General features: G+C 46.3%; 1 protein-coding gene across 2 annotated transcripts in view; it reads right to left on the bottom strand.

The window, feature by feature from the left end:
* Positions 1–19807, bottom strand: part of VPS13C (vacuolar protein sorting 13 homolog C) — a 189993-nt gene that overhangs the window by 153850 nt on the left and 16336 nt on the right. The window contains exons 7-11 of one of the 2 annotated variants that reach the window (XM_060259893.1): positions 15785–15850; positions 13614–13723; positions 10824–10883; positions 9467–9526; positions 5958–6038 (exon numbers count right to left, since the gene is read on the bottom strand). In XM_060259893.1, coding sequence (XP_060115876.1) covers positions 5958–6038; positions 9467–9526; positions 10824–10883; positions 13614–13723; positions 15785–15850 — 377 coding nt within the window. The remainder of the gene's footprint in view (positions 1–5957; positions 6039–9466; positions 9527–10823; positions 10884–13613; positions 13724–15784; positions 15851–19807) is intronic. The other variant, XM_060259892.1, reaches the window with a different exon arrangement.

Below are 19807 nucleotides of genomic sequence, written 5' to 3'. Positions count from 1 at the left end.
ATATATTCTGACTAAGGAATGTCCTTAACATTTGTAAAATTGTCCTTTACATTGTGTTCTTGGTTTCTTATGTATTTCTCCCCTTTCCCCTTTTTCCCTACTATATCCCTTTAAAAACACAAATAAAAATCTGTTATACAGAATAAAGGTAAAGGTAGTCCGCTGTGCAAGCGCCAGTTGTTTCCGACTCTGGGGTTACATTGCTTTCACGTTTTCACGGCAGACTTTTTATGGGGTGGTTTGCCATTGCCTTCCCCAGTAATCTACACTTTCTCCCCAGCAAGCTGGGTACTCATTTGACCGACCTCAGAAGGATGGAAGGAAAGGAAAGGTCCCTTGTGCAAGCACCAGTCGTTTCCGTCTCTGGGGTGACGTTGCTTTCACAACGTTTTCACGGCAGACTTTTTACGGGGTGGTTTGCCATTGCCTTCCCCAGTCATCTGCACTTTCCCCTCAGCAAGCTGAGGACTCGTTTTACCAACCTCGGAAGGATGGAAGGAAAGGAAAGGTCCCTTGTGCAAGCACCAGTTGTTTCCGTCTCTGGGGTGACGTTGCTTTCACAACGTTTTCACAGCAGACTTTTGATGGGGTGGTTTGCCATTGCCTTCCCCAGTCATCTATGCTTTCCCCCCAGCAAGCTGGGAACTCATTTTACAGACCTCAGAAGGATGGAAGGCTGAGTCAACCTCGAGCCAGCTACCTGAACCCAGCTTCCGCCGGGATCGAACTCAGATCGTGAGCAGAGCTTAGGACTGCCGTACTGCAGCTTTACCGCTCTGCGCCTATATGCACCTATAATTCTAAAGAATGCTTCTTTCTACAATAGCAGCAAGGAGCCTCGAGGAAGAGTATTTGCATGCCACATACAATATTCCAAATGGACCGAAGTGAGATCTATTAAGTGGCTAGGGCTGCAACGCCTTCCTGGAGTAAGCCCCGTTGATAAAAACTATCACGTGCCAGACCGATAAAAGCAAGAACAGCTCTGCTTCCTGTCTGATAAGGTGATCCAGCCACATGTTCAGACCTGCTTAGGACTGCTTTTTCCCCTATAGGAGCAAGTGATGTATGCAAGATGGGGTTTCTTCGTGCAAGTTTACAATCTAAGGAGAGGGGGAAATGTCAAATACAAAAGGCATGAAAGGATTTTTGAGGCAGTCCAAGCGCCAAGTAAGCCGATTTGGAACTGGAGTTAGAGAGTAACATGCAGTAAGATCAGTCCAAAATATGCCAGAGTTGTCCAGTTCTCTCTCTGTACAAAGAAATAATACATTTATTACTGAGGTACGGTGAAAGAGCTGGCAGATGTGCTTCCTTCCGGGAGTTGGGGAGAACATCACGAGAATCAAATTGCTATTCGGTTAACTAAGGCTATCAATGGCTTCATTTTTACTTCCTTGTTGCCCTTAATAAAGTTAATGCGGTCGGATACTTTTATGTTATTTGCATTTCTGTATTAATAAAACCTTCTTGGAAATGGGGATATTAGCTACTCGAAAACCAATCTTCCCCAGCAAATTTCCACTTGTGTTACCGGGGAACGTACAACTTGTTACACAAGAAAGGAACAGACAGCTTGCGGTTTATTAATCAAAACTATCACGTGCCAGACCGATAAAAGCAAGAACAGCTCTGCTTCCTGTTTGATAAGGTGATCCAGCCACATGTTCAGAAACCAATTCAGGAAAGCAACGGGTCAGTCTGCAAATTACACCTCTTGCAAATTAGGCAGTTTATGCCTAATTCGCATGACAAGAGTCAAAGGGCACACAAAAGCTCCTGCTGCTCATAAGATAGAAATTCACTGCTTGATCAATCTGTGAAACATTCCTAGAAAACAGTTAGAGCAGGAGTGTCAAACGTGCAGTTCGAGGGCTGAATCAGGCCCCAGAGGGCTCCTATCAGACCCCCCCAAGCCACTGGCTGTCATCTGCTTCCTTCTCCCTCTCTCTTGCTTCCTTCTGCATAACAGCTTGCTTTGCAAGGCTTGCTCAATTGCGCAGGAGCTACAGAGCAAATACTCTATTTTCTCCATTGGCTGAGGGTTCTCCCTTGGGGAGGAAGGGGGGGAAGGCAGAGCTTGTTTTTCTAGGGTCTCTCAATCGTACAGGAGAGTTACTGAGCCAAGCCTCTCTTCCTTCTATTGGCTGAGGCTCCTCCCCTTCCTGGTCCCCTGGGGAAGGACAGAAAGTGCCAGAGCTTCCTTTTGCCTTGTTCCCTGGACCCCATGTAAGAAATACAAAGAAAGCATCTTTAAGATCAATGAGTGCTAACGTTTTAAGCATGTTTTTAAGTTTTTTAAAATATATATATTTGTGTTTGTCTGTGTTCCTTTCTAAAACTTGTATCTCTGCTACCCAATCTTAAATAGGTACACACACGGCCTGGCCCAACATGGCTTAGCCTGACAAGGTCTCATTTATGTCAGATCTGGCCCTCATGACAAATGAGTTTGACACCCCAGAGTAAAAGCCCAGTCAGGCACCTTTAAGACCAACGAAGTTTTAGTCAAGATATGAGCTTTCATGTGCAATCACACTGCTTCAGATACAATGAAATGGGGAAAAATCATTTAAACTTGTAGACAGGGTTGAAAAGCAAATTAGCATGTAACATGATGAAGACGACTTGAGACAAAACAGGAACAACAAGCCAAGCGTACAGAGTCAACAGCTGTATGAACCCAACTAAGCAGGAACAAGGGTTGAAACAATAAATATGTCAAATAGGAGATAAGCATGTAAGCAGTGTTCCCTCTAAGCTGAGTTACTGTGAGATGGCTCACAGTTTTTTAGCCTCCAGCCCATACCACTTTGTATGGCCAGAAAGGTTAACACCGGAAAGGTTAAAACGCTTGGGGCTCTTTAGCTTGGAGAAACGTCGACTGCGGGGTGACATGAGAGAGGTTTACAAGATTATGCATGGGATGGAGAAAGTAGAGAAAGAAGTCCTTTTCTCCCAATACAAGAACTCGTGGGCATTCAATGAAACTGCTGAGTAGTCGGGTTAGAACAGATAAAAGGAAGTCCTTCTTCACCCAAAGGGTGATTAATATGTGGAATTCACTGCCACAGGAGGTGGTGGCGGCTGCAAGCATAGCCAGCTTCAAGAGGGGATTGGATAAAAATATGGAGCAGAGGTCAATCAGTGGCTATTAGCCACAGTGTATATATGTGTGTGTGTGTGTGTATGTATGTATATGTGTATGTGTGTGTTGGACTGGATGGGCCATTGGCCTGATCCAACAAGGCTTCTCTTATGTCTTTGCTCAGGAGGGATGGTCCCAGAGCAAACTAATTGATGCCGTAGCCAAATCGCTCACTCACAGCTTTAATGCCAGGAGCTCACAAAGTAGAATTTTCGCCCACAAGACTCCACAGCTTAGAGGGAACAAGAGAATCTTTTCTACTAATTCCCAACATTATAGGCTTTTGTGTGGACGTGCACTACTTCAGATGAAGAAGTAAGCATGCACACAAAAGTTTACACCTCGAATAAAACTTTGTTGGTCTTAAAAGTGCCACTGGATTTAAACTTTGTTCTGCTACTTTAGACCAGCATGGCTATCCCATGTGAATTTCCCTTCAACCAGCCTCTCGTGAAGTAGGTGGGGCTGAGAAAGTTCAGAGAGAACTGTGACTGGCCTAAGATCACCCGGCGGGTCTTGTGTGTCTCAAGGTGGCTTACGACCCTCTTCTCTTCCTCTCCCCACAACAGGCATCTTTGTGAGGCAGGTGGAGCTGACAGAGTTCTGAGAAAACTGTGACCGGCCTAAGGCTTCATGCGGAGGAGAAGTGGGGAATCAAGCCTAGTGAACCAGGTTAGAGCCCACTGTTCTTAACCACTACTCCACGCTGGCTCTCCGTGGAAATGGAAATCAAGGCTAACTCAATCATACACATGTAGTTTGCCTTCTGGCAAGCAAAGAGGAGGACTAAATAGATGCTAGCCAGTTCTTGCTGTAGCTCAGTGACAGAGCACATGCTTTGCACTGTAAGGTCCTAGAGAGAGCCAGTTTGGTGTAGTGGCTAAGTGTGTGGACTCTTACCTGGGAGAACCGGGTTTGATTCCCCACTCCTCCACTTGCTCCTGCTGGAATGGCCTTGGGTCAGCCAGAGCTCTTGCAGAGTTGTCCTTGAAAGGGCAGCTTCTGTCAGAGCTCTCTCAGCCCCACCCACCTCACAGGGTGTCTATTGTGGGGAGGGAGAAGATATAGGAGATTGTAAGCCACTCTGAGAGCCAGTATGGTGTAGTGGTTAAGTGTGCGGACTCTTATATGGGAGAACCGGGTTTGATTCCTCACTCCTCCAGTTGCACCTGCTGGAACGGCCTTCGGTCAGCCATAGCTCTCGCAGGAGCTGTCCTTGAAAGGGCAGCTGCTGTAAGAGCTCTCTAAGCCCCAACCACCTCACAAGGTGACTGTTGTGGCGAGGGGGAGGAAAAGGAGATTGTGACCACTCTGAGACTGAGATTCAGAGTATAGGGTGGGATATAACTCCAATATCATCTTCTTCTTCTAATGTCTCCTCCTATGGCATAGCTGGGCCTCATCACACCGAGAAAGAGATAACAACTAAAAGACAGTCTTATTCTGCACATGGCAGCTTCGCAGGTTTGTAACCAATAAAAGCTTCAGTTTAGCCTCGGTAGTTTTCCAACCACGATAGCAGTGAAAAAATAACAACATCAAGCTACAGGTTGCAGAACAGTACAGGGCATGAACAAAAGGAGAGAGCCATCTGTCGGTCTTTAGACAGCGTTAGCTCATTTTCAAATAATCACGCTGTTGAAGCAGACTTACAAGGTAATCTGCTTAAGAGATAAAATGGTGGTTTGGCAAAAAAAGGCCACCTCGAGACACAGCGGGAGAACGAGCTGCTAAGGGTAAGCACGTGTTTAGAAAACGGATGACTCAACATCTGTATTTTTTCCCATGTTAAGTCAGCAAAGAAGAGGTAAAAAAAAATCCAGCAGACATTCAGTCACCACTATCCAAAGAGATGACAATTAGCTTGGGGCCAAAATAACCATCTTAGGACAACCTGCTAATACGAGACTTGTGCCGGCATTTGTTGGGGGGGGATGTACTACACCAGATGTGCCCTCAAATTGCCTCTCCTCCAGGCAGCAGCCATCACCCTCTCTATCCTTTTCTCTTCACTAGTTTTAGACAGAGGCAGGGGTGGAAGTCTAGAAGGAGCTGCTTTGCTTATTAGGCCCTCCCCCCCTGATGTAGCCAATCCTCCAAGAGCTTACAAAAAGGAGCCTTGTAAGCTCGTGGTAGATTGGCTACACCAGGGGTGTGTGGCCTAATATGCAAAGGAGCTCCTGCTAGAATTCCACCCCTGGACAGAGGTAAGAGTGAACACGATGCCACCCCAACACCGGAAGGAAAGATGACGACGACTGCAGATTTATACCCTGCCCTTCTCTCAATCAGAGACTCAGAGTGGCTCACAATCTCCTTTATCTTCTCCCCCCACAACAGACAACCTGTGAAGTGGGTGGGGCTGAGAGGGCTCTCACAGCAGCTGCCCTTTCAAGGACAACCTCTGCCAGAGCTATGGCTGACCCAAGGCCATTCCAGCAGCTGTAAGTGGAGGAGTGGGGAATCAAACCCGGTTCTCCCAGATAAGAGTCCACACACTTAACCACCACACCAAACTGGCAAATAGTCTTGCACTCCTTGCACACAAAGTTGCATTTTCTAGTCCATGCAACACATACAAAGCTTAGAAAAGGCAGTAAGCAAATAACTGAACTCTGTTACAGTAGTTCTTCCTAGCTATACAGTTATGTACAGCTTTACACATTTAGTAATCTTACATGCACTTACATGCACAGAATGCAGAACTTCATAGAGCAAAGTGAAGCTATTTTTAAGAAACAAAACTTACTGTTAACAAGACAATAGCAAGTTTTACCAAAACATGAAGCTTAATTTAGCATTAAATTACCAGTATTTGTTCCTGGGAAGAACGATAATACATTTCACAGTCCACATTCCAGTAGAAACTGAGGGAGTCGAGACGCAACAGCTGGAAAAACAGATATGCTTCATTAACTGCTAGCATCTACAACTTTGCTGGTGAAATTTTGGTTCTAGTGATTTGAGTGGCAATTCAAATTCTTGGGAGTCTGCAGGAAAGGCAAAGGTGTACATTAGAGAGGACAAAGGGTTATAAAGTACAGAGAGGTCAATGGCACATTCATTCATTGTCATGAACCAACTGAGGGATTTTTTGGGAGGGGAGGATGTTGCAAGGCATTAATAGTTGTGCTTCTGGGATGTCTCCCTCTGCCCTCCTCCCTCTATACAGAGATCGCTAACTCCAGTTAGTTGAAAAACCCAGACGCAGGCAACTGGGCAAAAGTGGAATCTGATTCTTCCTTGCAAACAGGAGTCTTTAAAACGGTGTTCTATCCAGGCACCCTAATCTAGTTGTCACAACTAGCTGTTGTTTAAGATTTGTTTTCTACCTTCTACATGCAATTCTACAGGAAGACCACCCAAAGCTAACAATTAAGAAGGTTCATATCCATCATGAACCAATGAAGTCTGAATGAAACCCAAGTGTTATATAGATTTGAACTTACCTTACGGAAGATATAACTTAAGCACATAGGAAGAACCCCGTGGTGGTAAAGCTGCAGTACTGCAGTCTGAGCTCCCTGCTCACGACCTGAGTTCGATCCCGGCGGAAGCTGGGTTCAGGTAGCCGGCTCCAGGCTGACTCAGCCTTCCAGCCTTCAGAGGTCGGTAAAATGAGTACAGTGTAGATGACTGGGGAAGGCAATGGCAAACCACCCCAGGAAAACGTTGTGAAAACAACGTCACCCCAGAGTAGGAAACGACTGGTGCTTGCACAGGGGACAACCTTTTTTTTTACATAAGAAGAGCCCTGCTGGATGAGACCAGTGGTCCATCGAGTCCAGCATCCTGTATCATACCGTGGCCAACCAGTTCCTCTGGAGGGTCAACAGCAAGCCATAGAGACTGAGGCCTTCCCTTGATCTTGCCTCCTGGCTCTGGGATCCAGAGTGCCTCTGAAGGTGGAAGTTGCCCTCAGTCACCATGGCTGATAGCCACTGACAGATTTATCCTCCATTAATCTCACTAATCCCCTTTGAAAGCTGTGGATTCCTGCGGCCATCACTACATCCTCTGGCTGCGAATGCCACATTTTAATAGGCTCTGTGTAAAGCAGTGTTCCCTTTTTGTCTGTCCTTAACCAATGCCCCTCAGTTTCATTTCATGCCCTCGAGTTCTAGCCTTTCGGGAGAGGAAGAAAAAGATCCCTTTGCCAACTGCTCAGCCTGCGCATAATTTTATAAACTTCTAGCACGTCCTTTTTTAGTCGTGTCTTTAGATTGAAAATTCCCAGATGGACAGAGGGAAAGTTAGGAATGACTAGGAAACGTTTCTACGTAAGCCCTGCGTATGAAGGTTAAAAAGGTCAAGGTGGTCCCCTGTGCAAGCACCAGTCGTTTCTGACTCTGGGGTGACATCGCATCACGGCGTTTTCACGGCAGACTTTTGACGGGGTGGTTTGCCATTGCCTTCCCCAGTCATCTACACTTGACCCTCAGCAAGCTGGGGACTCTTTTTACTGACCTCGGAAGAAGGCCGAGTCAACCTTGAGCTGACTACCTGAACCCAGCTTCTGCCGGGATCAGACTCAGGTCGTGAGCAGAGCTTGGACTGCAGTACTGCAGCTTTACCGCTCTGCGCCACGGGGCTCCAGTATGAAGGTTAAGGTGTATCAAAAAGATGACTACAGAGACGACCTGCTGAACAATGAGTTTTGCCATTATCACATAATGGGATTTGAATGACAAGAGTGCATCTCAATCGTCATACTTCCATGGCTCCATCCTGGCAGTTCAGCTATGGACCACCGTGCAGAAACCTAGAGACAAGCTTAGCTTTCGAAGATGCAATAACTGAAACGGCCACCATGAAACAGGGTGGGGAAAAGGTGGTCAGGATTCATGCACAAAGGAACTCAGCTGAACAGACCATGAGAAGATTTAAAACCAGGCCTTGAACCTTTCAGAGGGTTCCCTCCCCTCCTCCCCACCTACCTTGTCCATTGAAGAGTAGGTGCAGCTGCATAACAATCCCTGGATTAGGAGAGCAGGCAGCCAGCCAGCCACTAGGGGCTTTGCCACGCCCCCAGCAGCCCTCATTAACCCCTGGAGAAGCCCACACCACCCTTTCTCCACTCCTTATGGGATTTTGGGCGGCAGGTGGTTTGCTGGCCTTTTGACTGGGGGGGGCAGTGCAGGAGAGCCCCAGGTGAGCGAGGCCTGCTTTTTTGCATCAGGTTGCTTTTGGCTGGGGAGGCACATACTAACTAGTGAGCTCTGCCACCTATTTTTCTACAAAACCATCCCTGTTTAAAACTAAGGGAAGGGACATATGTTTATCCTTTTGTATAATACTAAAAATTAGAAAGATGCCAATTCTGACATCATAGCCTTGGGGAAAAAACCCAGAAGCATGTATTTCCCCCTATGAAAGGCAGAACTGAAAATTACAACGAGGAGGAGGAAAAAAAATTAACTCAGCAGAGGACAGCAGATGTAATATGAACAATGCTCAGGAGAAGATCCATATGTGAGGTCTTTGGAATTTACTTTTCTACCTAAACGAAAGAGAAAAGTTACCTAACACGGTTTTGCCCAGTGGTCCCCCTCTCAGAGTATTCGCAAAATCCAGCCAAGCCAGTTAATCTGAGCTGATCTTTGCATTTGTCGCAGCCACCCACCCATCTGCCAAAGGCAAAGACAATGATTATCTAGGCTGGAATCCAGGGAAATGTACAACTGGTTCTACAAGCCCAATGGTGCATGGGGGGATGGGAGTAAAGGTGTTTCTCATGCACAAGCACGCACCTTATGCTACAGGCCACTTGGAAAACTGTGGGGGCTTTCAAAAATCAGTGATATACTGCTGGGGAAGGGTGGGGGATGCTATTCAAAAGAAAAAAGTCAGACGCATCACTAGAAAAGGAAAGGAAAGGTCCCCTGTGCAAGCACCAATCGTTTCCGACTCTGGGGTGACGTTGCTTTCACAGCATTTTCACGGCAGACTTTTACGGAGTGGTTTGCCATTGCCTTCCCCAGTCATCTACACTTCCCACCACCCCCAGCAAGCTGGGGACTCATTTGACCGACCTCGGAAGGATGGAAGGCTGAGTCAACCTGAGCTGGCTACCTGAACCAACTTCTGCTGGGATCAAACTCAGGTTGTGAGCAGAGAGTTCCGATCACAGTACTGCAGTACTGCTGCTTTACCACTCTGCGCCACGGGGCCGCTTAACACCACTAAGCATAGCTAAAATAGCTCTTTGAATCCCAGTCACTGAACTTATAATTCTCTTGCGGGTGCTCTCTAATTCCATGGATTGCCACCTTAATTTAAGCATCTGCTCCTAAAAATTGCAATAGTAAGAGACAGTACCTTATATATTATTTTTGCAGCCTCGTTTAGAATGCAAGGAGTCCAGTTTTCATTAGCAGTCTGGAAGTGGAAAAACATGCATTTTAACAATTTTAAACTTGCTTTTTATTTCAAACTCTTAATCCACTGCCAAAGCTTTCTGCGTGCAAAACATTTCTGGCAGCTTAATAATAATAATTAAAAAAAACCCCAATTCACAATTAGGATGGCATTACGTGTCTCAAAGCAGCAAACTCCTATAACAAAAAATGAAATCTCGAAAGTGTTCATCGTTCCCTCTAAGCTGCGAGGTCTCATGAGCAGAAATCCTACTTTGTGAGCCGCTGGCATCAAGTTGTGTGCTCTGGGGCCATCCTTCCCAAGGTGAGACAAAAAAGTGTGAGCCAGAGGTTAAAAACCCGTGAGGCAGCTCACACTAACTCAGCTTTGGGGCAACACCGAAAGCAGTCTCTCACATTCTCAGCGACCTTGAAGCGTTCCTTGTTTTAAAACACGAATAAAGTAACAACCAAATTTAGGAACGATTTCCCAATATGCAACCTGCTAAGAAAGTCAAGAAAAAGGAAGTTTTGGAAAAGATCAAACATCCATTCCCAACCTGCTAATTTCAATCGGCGGGTTCCCATCTTTCCTTCTTGCTAAAGATACCAGCCTCCAGGTGGGATCCCCCAGAATTACAGCTCCTCTCTGGACTGCAGAGATCAGTTCCCCTGGAGAAAATGGATGCTTTGGAGGGTGGACTCTACGGCATTGCACCCCACGGAGGTCCCTTGTCCTTCCTAGGCTCCACCCCCAAATCTCCAGGAATTTCCCAACCAGGAACTAGCAATCCAACCCATGAGCATCTAGCACTGGAAAGATAACTTCTTCATCCTGGACAACTCAGCTCCTCCTATTCAGGAAAAGATCCACAAAATGATGAATGAACTCACTTCCAAGTGCATCAGTACTAAAGAGTTTTTTTCTGTCCGTCGCAGCACATTTCCTAGAAAAATATTACTCAAGTGGCCTTGACTTGCTTGTAAATTTCTCTCAGGCTCTCCATTTTTGCAGCTGTGTTATCGCTTCAAGTATTTAATGGGTTGTGCTGGGGCATAGAGTGACCTTCTTCCTGGCTGGTCAGGTTAGGATTGAACCATAAAGCCAGGCCTCTTATATTCCATCTTATTTTCTGTCAGTACTGCCTCTTATACTAACATTTCCCTTTTCCAATTGCACGCCCACATTCAAGAGACTGAGGATTACGAAACTCGAGAGCTTTGCTCTTTTCATTAACTGAGAAGCACAGGGGGCTGCCCCCCCCCCCGCCCAGGTTTATTAAAGCTGCGTGAATTCTTCCCTAAGAACTCAGTATTACCAGTAAGCTCAGTTCGCCCAGAGTCATTCCAAAAGATATGGGTCGGCTGGGATCTGTGATCTACAAAAAAAGAAAAGAAAAGTGAAATGGTTACATGAAACAGTACTGGACTATTCCAGTTCCTGGTTATAGGGGACTCAAAGGGGGGAGGGAAATCTACATGGACTGTCTGAAACAGACACTTAGCAAAGGGGTGGGAGGAGGGAGTTTAACTTTGAGACTATGGCTTTGTATCGTCAGGTATTCTAAATAACTTCTCTAGAAACTAACTCTTGCTAAGGCAGTCCTGTACAGCTGACTAGAATGCAAATAATTACCTAAAGATCAATATACAGCAGTGATGGCAAAATTAAGCAAGTTTGGCTTGGGAGCCACATGTGGCTCTTTCATACATGCTCCAAGTCCCTCCCCACCGCCCCGCCAGTCAGCTTGGAGAATGCATTTGTCTCCTTAAATCATGTATCCAAGACAGCCGGCAGCTTGGAGAATGCATTTAAAGTTGCTTTCTTTCCACCTTCTTCCTCCATCTATTTTCCTTCCTTCCTGTCTTTGCAGTTCTCAAACATCCGAAGTTCATGTCTTGTGGCTCTCAAACATGAAGCAAGTTCGGCCATCCCTGGTTTAAAGGAAGGCTTCTAGATGCAACTGCAAGGTGCTCCCAAGCGCTGCAGCAAGACTGCCGTTTGCTTTAAAAGGGGCAGCCAAAAGGTCTCTATTCCCTTTTCAGCCTGCAGCCACGTTTGGAATGCTGACGCAGGGGGGTGGGCGCAGCCACAAAATGGCTGCCATGCTTGGAAGCCACAAAATGGCTGCCATGTTTGGAAGCCACAAAATGGCTGCCACGATATGCCTTCAGTCACCCAGTGAAGATCATTGTGCTCTGGTGGCTGCCAAAGCAACGTTTTTTAAAAATCTGCACAGTCCAGTGAATCTTCAGTGGCCAATCAGAAGCCCTGCTGGGCAAAAGCCCTACCTGGCCCCTCCCACATTCTAAAAACACCTGGTGGGCCCCGGGAAAGGTGTGAGTTGGTGCCATGGCCCCCATTGACAGCATGTTGTAGACCTATCTAACATCTTTGAAGAACCAGCTCGCTTTTCAACTAGTTTTCCATCCCTCCGGTGACATCAGAAACTGGTTATTCCTACCAAAAGGCCGCGTATAGCTTGCTCTGAACTTCCTCGTATCTCTAGACGGTCATTTCTTTTTTGGGAGACGTTTTCATTGTCAAGCACGTACATGACCAGCGTTTAGTCCCTCTTACACATTGCTGCTTTTCGTCTCCCGCTGGAAGTTGCACAAACCGTGTGGCCGAAGCGACAGAGAACGTTCGCTGTGGCTGTGGATTAGCTCATACATCCTGAGCACACATGAAGCTGCCTCATACTGAAACTGGTCCATCCAGGCCAATCTTGTCTTCTCAGACTGGCAGCGGCTCTCCAGGGTCTCAGGCAGAGGTCTTTCCCATCACCTACCGCCTGGTCCTTTTAACTGGAGATGTCAGGGATTGAAACCTGAGACTCCTCCACTGAGCCACAGCTTCTCCCCATCAAGTTCAGCATTGTAGACCAGCAGTGGCTTTCCAGGGTCTTGAGCAGAGGTGTTTCTCATCACCTACTGCTTGATCCTTTTAGATGGGAGATGCTAGGGATTGAACCTGGGACCTTCTTCATGCAGAAAGCAGAGGCTCTTCCACTGAGCCACAGCCCTTTAACGACTGGCAGACTTGTGGGGCATAACTGGCAAGAATCACGGCCCTTAGGGACAAGACATGGAGGGCTTACACGCTCAGTCAACAAACACACTGCACCCGTAACTCTAGGCTGGAGGGAGTATATACTGTTAAATAAATAGAAGAAGAAGATATTGGATTTATAACCCGCCCTCCACTCCGAAGAGTCTCAGAGCAACTCACAATCTCCTTTCCCTTCCTCCCCCACAACAGATACCCTGTGAGGTGGGTGGGGCTGGAGAGGGCTCTCACAGCAGCTGCCCTTTCAAGGACAACCTCTGCCAGAGCTCTGGCTGACCCAAGGCCATTCCAGCAGCTGCAAGTGGAGGAGTGGGGAATCCAACCCGGTTCTCCCAGATAAGAGAGCTCTGGCTGATCCAAGGCCATTCCCGCAGCTGCAAGTGGAGGAGGAGGGAATCAAACCCAGTTCTCCCAGATAAGAGAGCTCTGGCTGACCCAAGGCCATTCCAGCAGGTGCAAGTGGAGGAGGGGGGAATCAAACCCGGTTCTCCCAGATAAGAGAGCTCTGGCTGACCCAAGGCCATTCCCGCAGCTGCAAGTGGAGGAGGAGGGAATCAAACCCAGTTCTCCCAGATAAGAGAGCTCTGGCTGACCCAAGGCCATTCTAGCAGGTGCAAGTGGAGGAGGGGGGAATAAAACCCGGTTCTCCCAGATAAGAGAGCTCTGGCTGACCCAAGGCCATTCCAGCAGGTGCAAGTGAAGGAGGGGGGAATCAAACCTGGTTCTCCCAGATAAGAGAGCTCTGGCTGACCCAAGGCCATTCCAGCAGCTGCAAGTGGAGGAGGGGGGAATCAAACCCAGTTCTCCCAGATAAGAGTCTGCACACTTAACCACGACACCAAACTGGCAAAATACATTCTGACAGTCTCCTTCACTGTATGCTACTTAGGGTTTTCTCTTCCCCTCCCCCCAAAAAACGACGTCAAAGGGCTTTGCTCTATTTGAGCTACAGACTTAAAGGACCAACAACTTTAACTGAAGTGGTACAAGAGACCAGAGTTATCATTTACTTCGCCTAGGAGGAATTCACAATACTTACGTCGTCCTCATACTTGATATGGATCCCTGTGATTTTGACTTGTACGTTTTTGATGACTTGCGTGGCAAGCTTTTCCAGAAAAGTGTCTTTCTTCTCTTCCTTTGGTTTGTCTGAATAAAAACGAAGGCAAGCTGGTGAGCTCTCTCCACTTATAAGGCCACACTTCACCCCCAAAGGTTATTCCGTGCCATTAAGCTTCAAGCTGCCACATCAAACAAGGTGCACCTTCCATCTATACTTTCACACTAGACTTGTTTTTTTTTATTCTTTTGGTCTGGGAGGGGGGAGTTAATCTGCAGCAAATGGCCCAATTTGCACTTTTTTTTCCTCTAGGCAAAAAGAAAGCAAATGAAGTAGGTGGAAAGTCACCAGCTTAATCATAAGAATTCCCTCCTGGGGAAAGGAAGCTCCTTTTGACCAGATGATATCACATGTTTATACAGTCACTTTAAACTTTCCCTTCCGCCTTTCTCCCCCCAGCCAAGTGACTTTATCCACAGCAACTCAATGAAGCCAAGACCGTGCATTGACAGAAGGCACGCGCTACATGTTTGCGGGGAATTCTGAACACCGTCCACCTTTGCATAAGCAAGCCAGAGAGCAGTTTATTCCCAGAGACCACCCATCTCCCTAATTTAGTCAGGCAGAACCCCTTAGCCAGGCAAGAGTTCTTTGACCTGCTTTCAGCTCATTTCAGAGGCTTCTTTTTAAAATCTTGTGACCGATTCTGTGACACAATCAAAGACGATGCTACCCCTTCTCTGAAGATCAACTACAGAGACCCTCCTCAGAATGACAAACATAAATGGACACAAGACTGGATTCCCCTGGCCCAGTAGCAGGGCCTTTTTGGCAGCTGCTCCCTACAATGCCAAAACCCTACCCATAGAGGCCCATCTTTCTATGCCAATTGCCTCATTTGGAAAGCAGGTGAAGCCCCTTTTTATGGCAAGCCAGAACCTCCTAAAGAATTTTAAGGCACTACTTCAGAAGGAGTTGGGCTGTTTCACTGCTTCTGTTTTTAATTGTGGTTAAACAGTTTTAAGAATCTTTTTTTGTATAAAACCACAGGAGTTACGTTGTGCAGGAAGACGCTGCACAATCAAGAACAGCTACCTGCCCCCTGGGTCCCCGAACAGTACAAAAACCTCAGACAGGAGCCGTTTATCAGCGGCATTCCCTCTTGCAGAGTTTATATTGGCACACAGAGATTTCACCACCCTGCCTGTTGCACTTTAGCCCTTAACCTGCAACTAAAACCTATATCAATAATAAACAAACGACAATATTCAGGCTGCTTCAGACATGCTAACTTTAACGCTCCTTTTTCACACCAATACGGGATGTTGGGAGACCATCTCTACTGGGAACGAATGCGACACGCACCTGTATTTGTGAAGTGAGGAAAGCAGTCAAAACTTACAAATAAAATCTCACCATTCTGAGACGACAGACGTGAACTCAAAGGTGGAAATAAAATCCCACCCATCTCTAAGGCTACCATTGTCTGTTGACCACTGCACAAAATGAGCCACACGGTAAACCCCTAAGTCAGGGACCAAATGAACGGGTCATTGTTCAATGACTATTAACGAAGGGGCATCGAATGAAGATCTCTTTGGGGCCATTAGGATAAACTGGTGGGGACAGCCAGTTCTGAACAGAATACCAAAATAAAAGACAGCAAGGCAGAGCTGATCAGCAGCTGCCTTGCTTCTCCATACCCACATAAACATGTAAGCAAAAAAGGAGTTCTTTGGCACATTAAAGACGAACAGATTTGTCGTAACATAAGCTTTCGTGGGCTACAGCCCACTTCATTGGATTTGCAAAGCACGCTCTTCCGAAAAGCTTACAAAAGCTTGGGCCGCAATAAATCTGCTCACATATAAGGTGATGAAAGACTCCTGAGTTTTGCTTCAGACAGACGGACAGATAAACACCCCACTGAAACACAAACACTGACTTCAACTACGTTAATCAACCGGATTAACCTAATAAAGTCAAGCTGTCAGTAACTGACTTTGTGGCTGTCACCACGAATAAGGTCACACAAACATATTGTTAATGGATGACTTGCTGCGTTTGCTTTTTTTTTTGTTTAAACTGTTTATAACAATGAAAAACCAACAAACAAAAAATATGCAACACACTAGACTAGTTTTACCCACCTTTTGAGCGATCGCGACCTTTAAATCGTTTCTTAAAATGCTTTTTAGACTTTTTAGACTTACGTCCTTCTCAATGCAAGCAATTTTACAGGAAAAAGGATAAATTAAAGTTAGGCAAGTATCACAGAGCAAGCAGTGAAAATAGAGGAACACAAAAAAATGAAACCTCCCCAAAAAAAAAGGCTGAAGAAAAACCACGAAGAGAAAAAGCTACTGCATAAATTTAACAATTATTTCCAGCGGCCTGTAAGAAGTGATCCTTATTCCTCTCAGCCAGGGGGAACAGAACGAGAATGGCTGCACAGGCTTTACAGAGGTTGCGTGAGCCACCCATCCAAAGCCTCCTAGGCAAGTTCATGTTTCTTGACATATTTGGGTCCTGCAAAGTACTGAGACACTGACAAACAGAAGGCTATCAAAGAATTCAGGTTTTCACGGCTGGTAACATCATTAGGGTTTGTAGAATCTTTCGGGATCAAGTGCCGCGTTCTACTGGAGAAAGTTTTCCTTCCAGACGTTTCGTTCTCAGCTGCGGAGAACGTCCTCAGTGGCGTTGCAGCCGGAGCAGGCGCTCAGACCTTCTTGGCTGCTGTGCATTGAGTGAGGACAGCTGCACAGCAGCCAAGAAGGTCAGAGCGCCTGCTCCGGCTGCAACGCCACTGAGGACGTTCTCCACAGCTGAGAACGAAACGTCTGGAAGGAAAACTTTCTCCAGTAGAACACGGCACTTGATCCCGAAAGATTCTACAAACCCTAATAAAAACAGAAGGCTGTTTACAGGCACACAACTGGAGGGAGAAATCAGACTAGCCAAGGCTGAGACTTGGAAATCACTGCTGCAGGAGGCATGCCTCCAGAGGCAAGCTTTGAAACAAATGAGGGAAGAAAGGCTCTTTGCCATTTGGCCAGGGAACCATTTGTGCCTGGATGGAAGCAAGGCTGACTCTGGGTAGACAGGGCTGGCTTTGGGGTGGGACGGTGGCTCAGTGGTGGAGCATCTGCTTGGTAAGCAGAAGGTCCCAGGTTCAATCCCCGGCATCTCCAACTAAAAAGGGTCCAGGCAAGCAGGCGTGAAAAACCTCAGCTTGAGACTGTGGAGAGCCGCTGCCAGTCTGAGTAGACAATTCTGACTTTGATGGACCGAGGATCTGATTTAGTATAAGGCAGCTTCATATGTTCATATGACATATGTCAGGAGGCTGTCAAGCAGTTTCCTGCACCCTGCCTTCAAGGAGTTGGCCCAGTGGGGCAGGGGGCGAATTATTTCAAGCAAATTTAGGATCCTGAGCTTCTTACACAGCAGCAGACTGAAATCAATGGGACTGGCTCCCAAGTAAGTGCGACTGGGACTTACAAATAGGCTGCTGTCTTAAAATTCATTTTTTTCCTCACCCTTTCCTTCACAGAGCTCAGAGCAGAGTATAATGTTCTCTTTTCCCCACTGTAGTTAGTTAATGACAGCATTTTACAAAAGGCTGCAAAAATTAATATATCTGTAGAACAGGGGTGGCCAATGGTAGCTCGTCAGATGTTTTTTTTGCCTACAACTCCCATCAGCCCCAGCCATTGGCCATGCTGGCTGGGGCTGATGGGTGTGGTAGGCAAAAAAACATCTGGAGTGCTACCGTTGGCCACCCCTGATGTAGAACGATAATGTTACCCTGCCCTTCTTTTGAAATATGAGAATTGCAGAATTTATGCCTCCACCCCATGCCCAGTTCCTCTGGTCCGTAGCTTGGGTTGAAAAGGCGCTAGCTGAGAGTGATGTGCCATTCCGGAACTCTCTTAGCAAAGAAGATGAAAAAGAAGGGGGAAATGCAAAGTTCTTGCAGAGAACGCCATACATCGCTGCTTGTTAACAGACCCTCAATATCCTTAATGGCTAGGTCCCAGCTAGAAAGAGAGTGTAGTTTGTCCGCTAGGCAGGTCTGCCATAGTCGACTCACTGGCATATCCCCAATAAAGCATTTGCAAGACTACACTTGTATCTACTGAAGAGGAGGGGCAGCCATTGCCCTGACCTGAGTAGCCCAGGTTAGCTCAGTCTCAGAAGCTAAGCAGGGTTGGTCCTGACCAGTAATGGATGGGAGACGTGCAAGGAATACCAGGGTCATGACTTAGAGGCAGGCAATGCCAAACCGCCTCTGAATGCCTCTGGTCTTGAAAGCCCTGCAGGGCTGCCGTGAAAGTCCTCTGTGACTTGACGGCACTTCCGCCGGCGGCCATTTTAAACCTGTACAATGAATCTGCAGAATCTCATTTTAAGAAGGAGAATGCATTTATTTATTTATTATTTATTTATGCATTACGTTAAGCTTATATCCCGCCCTTCCCGCAAGCGGACTCAGGGCGGCTCACAACATCACATTACTACCATTAAAACCAATAAAACATATAAAACATAATTACATATTTAAATTATTTAAAACCATTTCATGGTGCTGTATTAATGTATCCTCCTCTGGGTAGCCTAACCACAGTAGGCTTCCCAATCCCCAGGTCCCAGTGGGGGATCCCCAGGTTTTACAGGCTTCCCCCCTCCCCCAGCCAGCTGGCCGGCAGGGGAAGCCCCGCCCCCACAGCCATCATGCACCTCCATGAACGATTCCCATAGGGAATGATGGTGAATTGATCTGCGGGTATCGGGGACTGGGGGGGGGGAGTATTTTTTGAGTTAGAGGCACCAAATTTTCAGTTTAGCATCTAGTGCCTCTCCCCAAAATACCTCCGAAGTTTCAAAAAGTTTGGACCAGGGGGTCCAATTCTATGAGCCCCAAAAGGTGCCCCTAGCCTTCATTATTTCCTATGGAAGGAAGGCATTTTAAAAGGTGAGCTGTCCCGTTAAATATGATGGCCAGAACTCCCCTGGAGTTCAATTATGTTTGTTACATCCTTGCTCCTGGCACCACCACGAAGTCTCCTGGCTCCACCCCCAAAGTCTCCTGGCTCCACCCCCAAAGTCCCCAGATATTTCTTGAATTGGACTTGGCAACCCTAAACCACAGTGAGCTACCAGTATCATAAACATATTCACCTATGTTGTATCCAATGTTCTCTGCAGAGTCTTGTAAGCAAACATTCTACTTTGTGAGCGACTGGCATTAAAGTTATGAGCTGCTGCATAAGTTATTGTGCTCTGGGGTCATCCTTCCTGAGCTAAGACAAAAATGTGCAAGCTGGAGGCTAAAAATCTGTGCGCTAGCTCACGCTAACTCAGCTTAGAAGGAACACTGGTTGTATCTCCCATTTAAATCCCAGCAGCGGAAAGCTTTACAGTCATATGGCATGGACATTTTAAGAGATAAATGAACGCTCCACCCTCTTCCTACAAACCGCATTTAAACAACCTACTTGCTGGGTATAGTCATACTATTTGCTATGGCACAGAATCAGAAAACTCTCACCCAGGGTATTAATGATTAAATGGCATAACCTAGCCTAACTTCTTTTTAATAGAGTGCCTGCAGATTTTTTTTAAAAAAAAACACCCTTCTGTTTGAGTTCAACCACGTTAACTGAATCAAACATTAGATCGTAATCAACCCAAAGATTGTTTTCTCCATATTCAGTTTCTCCCTGGTAGAGCCAGCACATAGATCGATGGAATCATTATTCATGTGGCATAAAAAAACTGCCTGTTTGAGCAAGGATCTTGAGCCTCTTACACAGAAGCAGACTGAAACCAATGGGATTTGTTCCCAAGGAAGTGTGATTGGGACAGGCATTACAGACCAGCCGATTTCTTTCTTGCAAAAAGCCTATTGTCTTTAAATTGATTTTTTTTTGCCCTTTCCTTCACAGAGCTCAGAGCAGAATACAAGGTTCTCTTTCCCCACTGCAGTTAGTTATGACAGTGCTTTAGAAAAGGCTTCAAAAATTAATATAAGAGCAATACTGTTAACCTACCCTTCTTTTGAAACATGAGAACTGCAGAATCTATTTGTGCACATGCATGCATGATAGAGGGGCTACACAACAAACTTTTCAGAAACAGTATGTGAGATCTATTTATGAGGTTCTGAA

Source organism: Heteronotia binoei, chromosome 19, assembly GCF_032191835.1.
Source record: "Heteronotia binoei isolate CCM8104 ecotype False Entrance Well chromosome 19, APGP_CSIRO_Hbin_v1, whole genome shotgun sequence".
NCBI lineage: Eukaryota > Metazoa > Chordata > Lepidosauria > Squamata > Gekkonidae > Heteronotia > Heteronotia binoei.
This window is presented reverse-complemented; position numbering and strand designations above follow the sequence as displayed.